Source organism: Mesoplodon densirostris, chromosome 3 (genome assembly GCF_025265405.1).
Source record: "Mesoplodon densirostris isolate mMesDen1 chromosome 3, mMesDen1 primary haplotype, whole genome shotgun sequence".
Lineage (NCBI taxonomy): Eukaryota > Metazoa > Chordata > Mammalia > Artiodactyla > Ziphiidae > Mesoplodon > Mesoplodon densirostris.
This window is the reverse complement of record NC_082663.1, coordinates 136,579,203-136,592,210: the sequence shown is the minus strand read 5'-3', so window position 1 is coordinate 136,592,210 and position 13,008 is coordinate 136,579,203. Positions and strand designations below refer to the sequence as shown.

General features: G+C 43.7%; 1 protein-coding gene across 1 annotated transcript in view; it reads right to left on the bottom strand.

The window, feature by feature from the left end:
* The window catches only part of ITK (IL2 inducible T cell kinase), a 65,691-nt gene that overhangs the window by 29,943 nt on the left and 22,740 nt on the right, over positions 1-13,008 (bottom strand). The window contains exons 4-6 of the mRNA XM_060092099.1: positions 10,755-10,883; positions 7,202-7,242; positions 3,496-3,647 (exon numbers count right to left, since the gene is read on the bottom strand). Coding sequence (XP_059948082.1) covers positions 3,496-3,647; positions 7,202-7,242; positions 10,755-10,883 — 322 coding nt within the window. The remainder of the gene's footprint in view (positions 1-3,495; positions 3,648-7,201; positions 7,243-10,754; positions 10,884-13,008) is intronic.

Sequence of the window (13,008 nt, the reverse complement as noted above, 5' to 3'; positions counted from 1 at the left end):
GATTTTTTTTTGATGTGGACCATTTTTAAAGTCTTTATTGAATTTGTTACAATATTGTTTCTGTTTTCTGTTTTGGTTTTTTGGCCGCAAGGCACGTGGGACCTTGGCTCCCTGACCAGGGATCGAACCCGCACCCCCTGCAGTGGAAGGCGAAGTCTTAACCACTGAACCGCCAGGGAAGTCCCTAGTGATTTATGTTTAATGGGAAATGTGTAATCTATTTCACAGAATTGTTCTGAGGAGTGAAGAAATCAAGAATGGTGATATCAAATATGGGATATCTCATATCTTGTACCCATGGCTGACCTGACCTTGCTAGTCAATTATGGCATGCTTTCTTTGGAGAACTGAACACCCAGCCTCAGAATCATTCTTAACCCAGTGCTCAAGGCAGTCAGTGCCAACTGATGGGAGTCAACTTGTTCTCAAATTTGCTATTTCTTTTATGTCTTTCTTTTGGCATTCCTTTTAATTATGTCTGTTTTTGCCACACCATATGTTTACAATTATATTAGTAGGTCAAATACTATTTTCATTTTCATGTAGAATGACTGTGTTTTAATATGCCAGCCAAAGCTGGGTTATCTACAAAATGATGATAATTGTCTTCACTTGTGTGTAGGTATAGACTTTACAAAGCCATTTCACTTTCTTCATCTCACTGATTTTCTCAACACTCTGAGATGGAAAGCTGATATTATCATCTGCATTTTACAGATAAGGAAATGGATTCACAGAAGTTCAGTGACTTTTCCAAAGTCCTGTACAACAAAAGCAGCTGATACTCAAGCCCAAGTCTCCTTTTTCCCCATCTTGTGTACTTCCTGCTTCACCAGGCTATTACAAAGCAAACTGGGGAAATTCCCCTATGCCAGATTGGCCTCTGGTGTGTCCTCTCTGATGCCCTTTGAAGTGCAGAGTTGAGCCTTTCCATGGGCCAATGAACAAAGGGTAAACTGTCATTTGGGGAAGTGAGACCTAGGAGAAGAAATTTCCTGGCACATTAGTTGTGCTAAAGAAATGTCAGTTGATTGAAGGGATGAATTTCTAAGTTCCTCTGGTGTTTGTAGAGCCAGGCAGTCTTGAACCTGTTTCTGCTATGGGCCTCCCCATAACAGGCAAAGAGAAGGTAATGTGACTGGTTTTGTTTGTTTCCCCCAGTCAACTACAGAGAGAGGTTCCAGATGAGGGGCTTTGGCGTCTGTTCTCAGCTAGCAAGAGACACTGCCTCCAAGATCACAGTGCTTGATCTAATCTTGTTTTTTTTTTTTTTTTTTTTTTTTTCTTTTTGCGGTATGCGGGCCTCTCACTGTTGTGGCCTCTCCCGTTGCGGAGCACAGGCTCCGGATGCGCAGGCCCAGCGGCCATGGCTCACGGGCCCAGCCGCTCCGCGGCATATGGGATCCTCCCAGACCGGGGCACGAACCCGTATCCCCTGCATCGGCAGGCGGACTCTTAACCACTGCGCCACCAGGGAGGCCCTAATCTTGTTTTATACCTCTCCCTCACTTCCCCTGCAGTGGAGTTGATAAGGCTACTTAAAGAAACGGTGCCTTGAAAATGTAAGTTTTGATATATATGAAAAGTAAAGCCTTGGGCTTCCCTGGTGGCGCAGTGGTTGAGAGTCCGCCTGCCAATGCAGGGGGACACGGGTTCGTGCCCCGGTCCGCGAAGATCCCACATGCCACAGAGCGGCTGGGCCCGTGAGCCATGGCCACTGAGCCTGCACATCCGGAGCCTGTGCTCCGCAACGGGAGAGGCCACAGCAGTGAGAGGCCCGCGTACCGCAGGAAAAAAAAAAAAAAAAAAAAGTAAAGCCTTAACCCTAAAGATATTTGTGTACCTCTTTTTTTTTACTCAACAATTGGTCCTTTTTTTGTTGTTAAGTTTAATGATACCCAGTGTTGGCACTCGAATACCCTGTTGGTGGGAATTTGGCAAAATTTTTGAGGGATTTATGTTTCAAAATTAAGACTTCACATAGTCTGACTCACCAGTTCCATAGTTAGAAATGTTAGATATATTTTTTTTTCCCAAAGAAAAAAAATTTTTCAAAAAATTTTTTTTCAAAAATATATAAATTTCAAAAGATTACCAAGATACACAAGCATGAGTAATACAAGATCTTCACTGAGCAACCTGGAAACTAAATGTCCCACTATAAAATATTGTCTAAATATTTATAACGCAAGCATACATTCTAAAACTATGCAATTATTTAAAGAATAAGGTAGATTTGTATGTGCTGATATGAAAGTATCTCTAAGATATATCATTAAAGGTTAAAAGCAAGGTGAAGACCAGAATGGGCCACATTAGTGCAAATGAAAAAAGGATGTATTTGTATATGTATAACTTTTTTGCTTAGGATGCACAAGTAACTTAATAATGAATACTTTTAGGACTGATGTGCGGGCAAATGGAGGGTGGCTTATTTTTATGTATATTTCTCACTATTGTTAGTTTTTTATTTTATATATAAAACATTAACATAGGCTATCCAGATGTTGCAATGATGGAGTGTTTTCTTTTTCTTTTTAAAATATTTTTAAACTAATAATAACCTCACACTTTGAAAATGTTTAAACACTTAATATTAATATAGAAAGGTGTTAATTGCAGTGTTGTTAATATTTGCAAAATATTAGAAACAACCTAAGCATCCAAGAAGGGAATTTGCTAAATTATGGCACACTTTTATGTTGGATTTAGGCAATCACTGAAATCATCTTCTGGAGATGATTCTGGAGACTATTCCAGGGCATAGGTAAATACCTCTGATATTTAAAGGAAAAAAAGAAAGCCTTATAAAGCAGTGTGAATCTGATAACTTTAAACTAAGCACTAGTATCTAAGTCATATACATCCCAGAGCATTCTGAAGGTCAATAACAGTAATTTTCCTATATTTCAGATCAGAGGAGGGGTCATAAGATTTTTTTCATTCAAAAGTCCTATAGTGGGCAAACTGTATTTGCACAACTTTATTTTCTCCATGAATCATTCGGATGGCTAGTTCAAAGGCAGTTGGTTTAACTAAATCTTTAGTATTTTTTTCCTGATGCTTCTTAATGTAACCACCAATCTGCACCATCTGTACGCACCTTTTCTTTCCTCCAAAAATAAGACCCTCACAATGGGATGTACCTTCAACCTCACTTAAACACTCAAGAACAATGGTGCTTTGTGGAACAAGTTGCCATTCTCCCAAACTGTGGATGTCAGTGGAAGAACCCAGGAGATTTTTAGATGAGTTTGGAGGCTGGAAGTGCTTGATGGGGTGCAGGGAGCCAGTATAGCAAGTGACTGCCTCCCAGCCACTTCTGAGAAGGGCAAAGACCCTTTTCAACTACTTCTTCCTTCCTCCTCCTGCCCCTGCTCTCCTCTCCTAACTCAGTGCCGTGGTCCTGCTGAGAGAGGTAGGACAATCATTCCAGTATTTCTTTGTTCCCACCTCACCTCAAAAACTGGGACAGCAACCACGAAGGTGCCTTACCCATTCCTGTCCTGAACTCTCCACCAGTGAATCTCGGAACTGTCCAGCAGGTAGTACTCCTCATTGCGTTGTAGCATGAGTTCCTGTGGATCATTCGTTTGGTAGTCATACAAGGCAATGACCAAGGTTTCTTCAGGTTCCCGAAGTAACTGCTGGAGGAGGGACACAATAAAATCAAGCAAAGATGTAGAAAGGAGGTAAACTGTGGAACGAGGTCAGCAAGTTCCCGAGCTGTAACTTGCTCTTGGACCTATGCCAGGCCAGACACCGGTTCCTATAGTCCATTGGGGGTATTTGCTGAGGCCATTTGCCTGCCTAGTTGGCTTTCTTTATGAGTTAGGCTTATGGTGCTGAATAGGACACAAAGACATTCAATACCTGGAGTTCATTGCCTCTCCCATTCTATGTGGTAAATTCTGACCCCAGTGAATTCCCAGCGGCTGTGCTTTTCACAAAAGTCTGCTTGTTTATTTCCTTGAACCATGTCACAATTCACAGCCTCTCTGCTAGAAGCATCACATTGTTCGCAAAGGGGGTGAAGTCAACACTAAATCATTCAGTCCATGCTTTTCTGATTTTATTTGTGGGCTTGTCCAGATCCATAGAATCATAGACTGTTGGAGCTGGAGTGCCTCTGAGAGATCATTTGATCCATTCTTTTGTTTAGAATAGGGAAACTGAGGCCCAGATGGAGAAATGGATGTGGCCAAGTTTAGCAATTGAGTTAGCCTTATGCTTTCTCTACTATATCATGTGGGACCCCTTGTTCCTCTTGTGGGCTCTCTTGCCTATGTCTCTACTTTTCAGTACGTTTCTTAGGAAGAGATATTGAGATATGAAGAGGAGACTGTAAACAATCACAAGAGTTCAGGGTGGGCACACCTGCTACAGGTTGGCAGAGTTTGTGAGACAGAAAACATGGGAAGAGATTGAGATTACTGGCTAGAATGAGATTCAGTGATGGGAAATCATAAGTTCTCTGAGTACATTGAAGCAATCGGTGGCATAAACATACTGGAGATTAAAAAAAAAATTGTCATACTGATACAGTGTCTCATCCCAGCTGAGCCCAGATGGGAATTTGAAGTCAAGATTATCTGTGGAGCTTGTGAGGTGATATATTGGGAACTACAGATAAGAGTTGTTGGGCCTGAGGCTTTCACCCTAAGAGCCAGTGGAGGAAGGAGTTGTTGAAGGGCACCTGAAGATAAAGAAAGGATATGGTATGGTATTCATCTCATTATAGGCCCAACTGATTAATTATTATCAAGAGAAAGGTCAGAGCAGGGTTCTTAAACCATGTAGAACCTTTCCATAGGGGACATTTTGGACATCTATGGCAGTGTTTCAAAGGTCACGAAGGTTGAGGTGTGCTACTAGCATTGAATGGGAGAGGGTCAAGGATGCAAAACTCTCTGCAGCATCCCACATCCTGTACAACTTTTCAATGTCCTGTTAGACATTCACGTGGTGAGCAGCCTGCTTACAACAATAATATACAATAACACTCTGAGCCTAGATCCTACCTCAACCCTATATGAAGTACTTGGTTTCCTAGGAGTGCAACCACCCTTTACATTGAGGGAAGATCACACTTTGTTTAGTTCAGAACTTGACCAAGAGTTGTTTGCCATTTTGGAAAATCGTATCACAGATGGTAATACTAGTTTTGAGTCACTGATACTACATTCCTGTATCAGTTGCATTTGAGCTGCCAAATCCAGCAGGATTCAAATACAGGTGCATTTTATTTTATTATGTTGTCCAGTATAGCCAGGCCCCAATATTTGTATATAAAAACATATATGGGGACTTCCTTGGTGGCATAGTGGTTAAGAATCCTCCTGCCAATGCAGGGGACACGGGTTCGATGCCTGGTCTGGGAAGATCCCACATGCCGCGGAGCAACTAAGCCTGTGCGCCACAACTACTGAGCCCACGTGCCTAGAGCCCGTGCTCTGCAACAAGAGAAGCCACCACAATGAGAAGCCTGTGTGCCACATCGAAGAGCAGCTCCTGCTCGCCGCAACTAGAGAAAGCCTGCACGTAGCAACGAAGACCCAACACAGCCAAAAATAAATAAATTTATTTATTTTAAAAAAGATCAATAAAAGTATAGCTTCTCTAGATGCCAACTCAAGATGCCATCACTCATTTGAAGACAGAACATGAAGGTGAAGGGAGAAGTGAATTCAAGTAATTCAAGATAAAAGAAATGTTACTGTGGATTTAGACGTATGGTTGAAGCTACAGCTGTAATTCCAAAAGCCCTGTGGTTGGAGTGCTAGAGCAGTATAGAGGCTTTCTCCTCCAAGAAATCTGAGAAGCCAAGTGGTGGGGTCCAAGGGGAGATGGATAGGCCCTGTTTTCTGACTTTCACCTTCACTGATAGTGAAAAACAGACAGGAGCAAACCAGTCTAAGGTGCAGAAGTGCGGGTTTAGGTGGGACTGTGGGGGGAACCCCCGACAAGCCAGGGCAGGGGGATTCCGAACCATGTTTTCCAGGGTGATGGTGAAATATTCTTTAGAAGATGAATGAAATAAAAAGGGAGAGAGCTCATTTTCTGCTACAATATCAGTCCACTTCTTTCCTGTTGTGAGGAAGGGGGCTGATGACAAATCTGAAAGCCAGCCCGCTTTTGAGTGATGTAGAACTTCCCTTATGGGGAAGCTGCCAGTCTTTGAAATGTCACCATATTGGCTGGAGGGAAAAAGCAGAGCTCATGCTTCAGGAAGAAGCATGAGGAAGCTGAATCAGTAGGTTCTAGAATAAAGGGTAAAATTACTCAAATGTGGATATTGGTGCTGGTGTTACCATAAAGTGAGGGCTTAGGTTGATCTTTCTCCTTTTTTTTTTTTTTTTTTTTTGTCTTCTTAACTAAATAGCTTCCTGAGAGTTGACTTGATATCACCTAAGTCTTGTAAGTCAGTATATTAGACCAATGTGTCTCAAACTCCATTGTGCCTCAGGATCACCTGGAAGTTTATTAAAATGCAGATTACTGGGCTCCTCCCCTAGAATTTGGCATGTAGTAAGTCTAGGGTGGGGCCTGAGAATTTGCATTTTTAACAAGCTCCCAGGTGATGCTGATGCTGCTGGTCCATGGACCACACTTTGAGAACCACCACTCGGGTTCAAGACCACCACACCAGAAACTGCATCCTACTAGCTTGACTACTAAGTTACTGAATGGCTTTGGGAGAACCTCTCATGGGACTTGCTTTCCCAAGCTTTCACATGAGAATAAAACTATAACCCTCTGAAGTGGCTAGAGAAGATAGTGAGTTTCAAAATAGCTGGTAAAAGTGTGGATGTGCTTTGAAGAATAAAAGGTATTCTCAAACGTATGCTTCCAAAATGACTGTATGTCAAAGGGTGGGGTAAATACACATTTTATATAGCTGTGAACTGTTATTATGCCCCAACCTAGTCAGGTGCCTGGCTGCACAGTTTGTTACCAACAAGTGTTTGCTGAGTGAAGGCAGTGGGGTGAAGATCTGGTGGCTTTTACCTGGACACACCCACGAGATAATTCAGGCCCGAGAAACCCATGGTGTTGAGTTCAGCTGCATCACCACAAATCTGCTGCATCTGCCAGGCATTTGAGAAACCTGGGCAGATGGGAAACACAAGTGGGACCACACCAGAGCTGTAGCCCGCGGCGCCGCCAGCCCACCGCGCCCGGACCTCGTGCTCTCACTCACCCTGTTGTCTTCAGGAGTAGGAGGAAGAGGCTTCTTTGAAGCTGAAATGAGAAAAACAGAAAAAGAAAATGAGCGTGAAACCGAATGTGCCCAACTAAAGGTGAGCGGCAGGGGGCTTTTCAGAGAAAAGGGGCCCCAAAGAGAACAGCAGGAGGGGAGGGTGAGACACAGGGCCTGGGTTTTTTCTCTTTCAGCCTGCTCATTCCCAATCTTGTTTTCCAGGAGACACCAGAGACTTCCAGAAGCCAATATCTGGGCCCCTCTTCCTGTATCCCCAGGAAAAGCCTCGCCCAAAGGGGCTGACATCGGTTCTCAGTGTGTGTCCTTCCCAGTGGGCATGGAGCCTTCCACGAAGGCACCTCCACCTGTTAAACCAAGACTTGGAATTGGTGACTCAGGGGGACAGTGACTCACTGGTTTCCTGATGCCCCTGTGGGCTTCAGGAGGGGGTGGATGAAGTGAGAGGTTGTCGTGCTGCTTGTTGAGAGGGCTGGAATCCACTTTCAGTCAGTTATCTTAAGGGCTCCGAGTATTTGTTCTTGCTGACTCCCCCAGACAACACCCCAACACCCCGCTCTGTTTATCTCTTTGTGTCTCCACGCTTCTTCTCTCTGTGTCTCTTTCTTCTTTCCTCCTTTCTCTTCTCTTCTTTCTCTCCCTTTCCCTCTTCCCTTTCATCTCTCCATCTGTGTCTCAGCATTTGTCCTTTGAGGCACTAAAAAAGGTCAAGCCTGGAATCAACGGACCTAAGTTGTGTGTCTGTGTGTCTGGGAGGATGTGTGATATGGGAGGCAGTGCCCAGGCTTCTGCTCAGTTCAAGGACTTCTTTAACAATTAGAGGTAAACAGGGAGTGGGCTGCATCTACAGGCAGCGAGCGCCTCATCTCTGCAAGGGGTTGACTTGGAGGTGGGCAGCCTGTGTCAGGGATGTAGTAAGAAGAGATTCACACATTGACACTGGAGCCCAACCCTTGTGCTAACTCCTTAAGCAAGGGCAGGATTGGGTATTGGGTGTGCAGTTAACAGAGAAGAAGGAGACATACATAATAGGAAACATGGTTCCTATTCGGCACTCAGCTTGGAGCCAGGAGCCAGGTGTCCTAACCCCAGCTCCACCACACACAAGCTGTGTGGACTTGAGCCCCTTCCAGCCCTGAGCATTCTGTGCCTGGTCTCTCCTTCTTCTTCCTCTGGCCTTGGTCTTGCCTTTCTTCCTCCCTCTCTGGGTGAAGCTCGTATGTGGTGAGATCGGGGCCAGTTCTGGTTGCAGATGTAAGTGCTGCTGTGCATTGGGTATAGCAGAGTCTGTTTAAAACTCAACCACCTCTGCTACTTCCCAGACAGACACACACATACTATCTCGGCTTCAGACCCTTCTGTCCACAAATGAGAAAGGCTCAGAGACACAATTACCATTTATTGCAAGCTCACTAAGTGCCTGCAGCTGTGCTAAGAGCTTCCCCACCCACACTGAGTCTCCCAGCAACCCCACAAAGTAGCTATTTATTCTCATAATCCCCATTTTACAGATGATGAGACAGGCACAGAGACTCAGAAAGGTTAAGTAACATATATGAAGTCACAGAGCAAGGACATGAAGGGGCTGGGACTCACACCAGGTGTTTTTCATCCTGAAGCCCTGTGCTCTTAGACCCTGCTTGGTACATGTGCCCAACGCTGGGAATTCTACAAGCCTTCACTCAGAGTAGATGATCACGTGCTACGTGCCCAGTGCAGTGTGCTTCTTCAAAAGTCTGCTCTCAATTCTGTTGAAACTATGGTGCATGATGTTATTTAAACCAAGTCAGAAGAAGGGAAAGTGAGGACAGGCTCAGATGAGGAGATGGTGGTACACTGCAACTCAAAAGCAGGAGCATCAGCAGGGTGCAGTGGTTAGACCCTGGCTTCATGTGGGGAGGAGCTTAGCATGACCAGTCCTACCCTGGTGAGTCATTCAGATGTTCCTCCCGCCTCCATCATGTGTGTACCACTCAGTGGAGGGAAATACTGTCTGCCTTGGATAGGAACAGCTGCTACATGCATAGTGGAAATTGCAAAACAGGAACATAGATTCAAAGAATTTCAGAATTGGAAATGGGCTTAGAGAAGATTTCATCTTAGGACCCCTAAAACTTCCCCTTCCATTTTAGAGATGAGGATATTAGGGTTCTTGATGGCCAAATGACCCATCCAAGGACCTACAGCAAGGTGCTGGCAGGAATTTGGAGACCACTCTGGCCTTGGAAAGAGCTTTCAGTCACTGAGGCAAGCCCACACCATCCTGTTCTTGTGGTTGATTCCACTCATATAAAACCTTCCATTTCTTTTTCATGAGATACTGACCTTCGTGAGGATGGTCCACAGGGCTAATGCAGGGGATCACTCACCTCTAAAACTAGGTAAATATTCTTCTGGGCCAAGGGACTGGTAACCTTGAACTTTCTCTCCCAAGGTAGAGGGTGAGAAGTAGTTGTTTTTAAAGTGACACTAAGAGGGTGTGTAACTCAGGAAGCCACAGAAAACCCAGCCACGTGTTACATTTAGCACATCCGCCTTGGGCTGTCAATCTGAGGTATTAGGTTTTAGTGCAAAAAAGAAACTGATGGATGAGAAAAGCTAAGTAGGGTAAGAGAGGTTGAGAGGAGAGGGCTATGGAAACCATCCACATGATCCATCATTCCTAGTCAACAATGGCTTTGCAGAGCACCTCCTCGCTGTATGACCTTGAGCATATTGAAGTCCTCAAGCCTCCTCTTCCTTTAACATCATACCATCTACTCCAGATGGTCATGAGGAATGAGAGTGTAATGTATGTAAAAGTGCATCAGAGTGGAGTTGCCCTTCACTGGGGGTTCAGGTCCCAAAGTCATCACATAAGATAAAATCGAGGTGCACTCCAATCTCTAGGACCTGGGTCTTTGACCTCAAAGGCCAAAAAACAATATCTTTTGTTTTTGCTGTGCAGTTAGGCTGTGGGGAGAAGCCACATTGTAAAATGAGCAGTTTTTTTGGTTTTACTTTCTTCCCCCTCCAAGTGTATAGAATTCAACTTGTGTAATTGAACATGTGTTATATGATGCCACTGTAATAGATAATATTATGTATCTCTAGGGCTGTCTCTACAATTTCAGATTTGAGTAGACTGTGGCAATCAAATTTCCTAACTTGAAGGTATAGTGGTGCTATTCAAACTTTACTGTGCACACAGATCTCCTGGGGATCTTATCTTGTTAAAATACAAATTCTTATCCAGTAGACCTAGGAGGGGGCCTAGTATTTGCATTTCTAACTAGCTTCCAGGTGATGTTGATGCCGCTGGTCTAAGAACCACACTTTGAGTATCAAGGAGTTAAAAAGATATGAGCCTTGATATGAAAAAACATCAACAGACTGGTGGTAGAGGTGGATGATTGCCTTCTGAAAATTTTGAAATTGTGGACTTTTGCATTCAATCCTGGACACCCCTGGTGATGGGAAGCAAAGAGCCTTTCCTTCCTACTAGTAGAGAGGCCAGTCACTGTACAAAGAAGAAAGGGAATTCATAGTCACTTACCATTCTTGGTGGGATCATACTGGGCACAGCCCACAGCAAGCTTCTCCAGTTGAGCACAGCATCTCCATCTCCCATCCATCCAGAAATTAGGATGATACTTGGGCACCAAACTGTTGTTATTCCTGGTTTCTGAAAGGGGTTGGCACCAGCAGAAGAGTTATTTCCAGGTCAGTCTATCAAGGGCCACCAACTTTATAATTCCTTGAGATTGACCCTGCTGTGTGAACTTGCATGAGTATTGCCTAGAATAGTCAGAAAAATGGCCCTTTTTTCCGGGCATATACATTTATGGAGGAGTGTATATTGAATTTAGGCATCAGCAGATCTGGGTTCTTATCTGGTTCTGCCTTGAGTTAGTTGTGTGTCCTTAGGTTGGGCAAAACCCTCATCTGAGCCCCAGTTCCCACTGTGCCATGATGTTGTTAGACTGGGACCATGAGCCCCACAAAAGTGCCTTAGGGAACTTAGGGAAGGCTGAATAGGTAGGATTCTCACCACTCCATTTCTCCCACCTTTAACTACAGCAACTTTGCTTTTATCCTTTCTAGATTTGTGGCTTTAAAGTCAGATTTTGGTACAGGAAAAAAGAGGCTTTCCTCCTAAGAAAAAAAAACAGAGGACTAGACAGATGATCTCTAATGCTTCTTTCAGCTTTAACATCCTGTGAGTAAAACCCCTCCACCGAGGTAGAACGGCCAATGAGCATAGTTGGGGCCCTTTTGGTTACTTCATACTTTAGGGTTTGTTCTGTGCCTGTTGACTGTTAAACTTGAGAGCACTTCCCAGTTTATCTGGCACTTGCCATTTGGGACTCGCAAAAACCTTGGAAGAAGAAAAGACTTGTATGTTTATTCTCATTTTTCAGATAGAGGCATCATGGCTCCCGAGATTTCAAATGGCTTGCCTACCCTCAGTCCCCACAGCTACTTAGATTAATATTTGAACCCAGTTCTCCTGGAAATCCAGGGCTTCAGGCTAAATGACAATAATATAATATTAAATGATAATAATAGTAAGATGGATTGAGTGCTTTCTTTGGGTAAGATTCCAAGTGTCTGACATGTCCTAACACTTTTTTTTTTAACATCTTTATTGGAGTATAATTGCTTTACAATGGTGTGTTAGTTTCTGCTTTATAACAAAGTGAATCAATGTCCTAACACTTTTAATTCTCACAATAACCTATGACTGCCTGTTTCTAGTCAGAATTTATAGCTGAGGAAATGGAGACACTGAAAAGTCAAGGAATTTGCCCAAGGTCACACACTAATAGTTGGCAGAGCTGGAATTTTCTCCTTAGCAGCCTGGCTCCATATCTCATGTTCATAAACGCAGTGCTGGTTCTGATTATGCTGTCGGGAAGGCGAGTCCTAAGAAGTACCCTTACGGTGATCTGAAAACCTTTAAGGCTAGTTGACATTTGTTGGGTTCTGACTATGGGCCTGGATAGTCCCAAGGGCCTTACTCTTAGCAGCTCTGGAGGCAGGTGCTTTTGAAAAAATTTATGTATTAAAGTATAGTTGGGACTTCCCAGGTGGCGCAGTAGTTAAGGATCCTCCTGCCAACGTGGGGGACATGGGTTCGAGCCCTGGTCCGGGACGATGCCACATGCGGCCGAGCAACTAAGCCTGTGTGCCACAACTACTGAAGCCTGCGCACCTAGAGCCTGTGCTCCACAACAAGAGAAGCCACTGCAATGAGAAGCCCTTGCACAGCAACAAAGAGTAGCCCCCGCTCACTGCAACTAGAGAAAGCCCGCATGTAGCAACAAAGACCCAACGCAGCAAAAAATAAATACATAAATTTATTTTTTAAAATATATTTGACTTATGATATTAGTTTCAGGTGCACAACATAGTGATTCAGTGTTTTTGTAGATTACATACCATACAAAGTTATTATAAAATAGTGACTATATTCCCTGTGCTGTACATTACATTCCTGTGACTTATTTATTTTATGACTGGTAGTTTGTACCTCTTAATCCCCTTCATCTCTTTTGCCCCTCCTCCCACCCCTCTCTGCTCTGGAGACTGCTAGTTTGTTCTCCATTTATGTGAGTCTGTTTCTGTTTTGTTATATTCATTTGTTTTATTTTTTAGATTCCACATATAAGTGAAAACATACAGCATTTGTCTTTCTCTGTCTGACTTATTCTACTTAGCATAATACCAGAAGGCAGGTATTATTATTATTATTATTATTTTTTTTTTTTTGCGGTATGCGGGCCTCTCACTCTTGTGGCCTCTCCCGT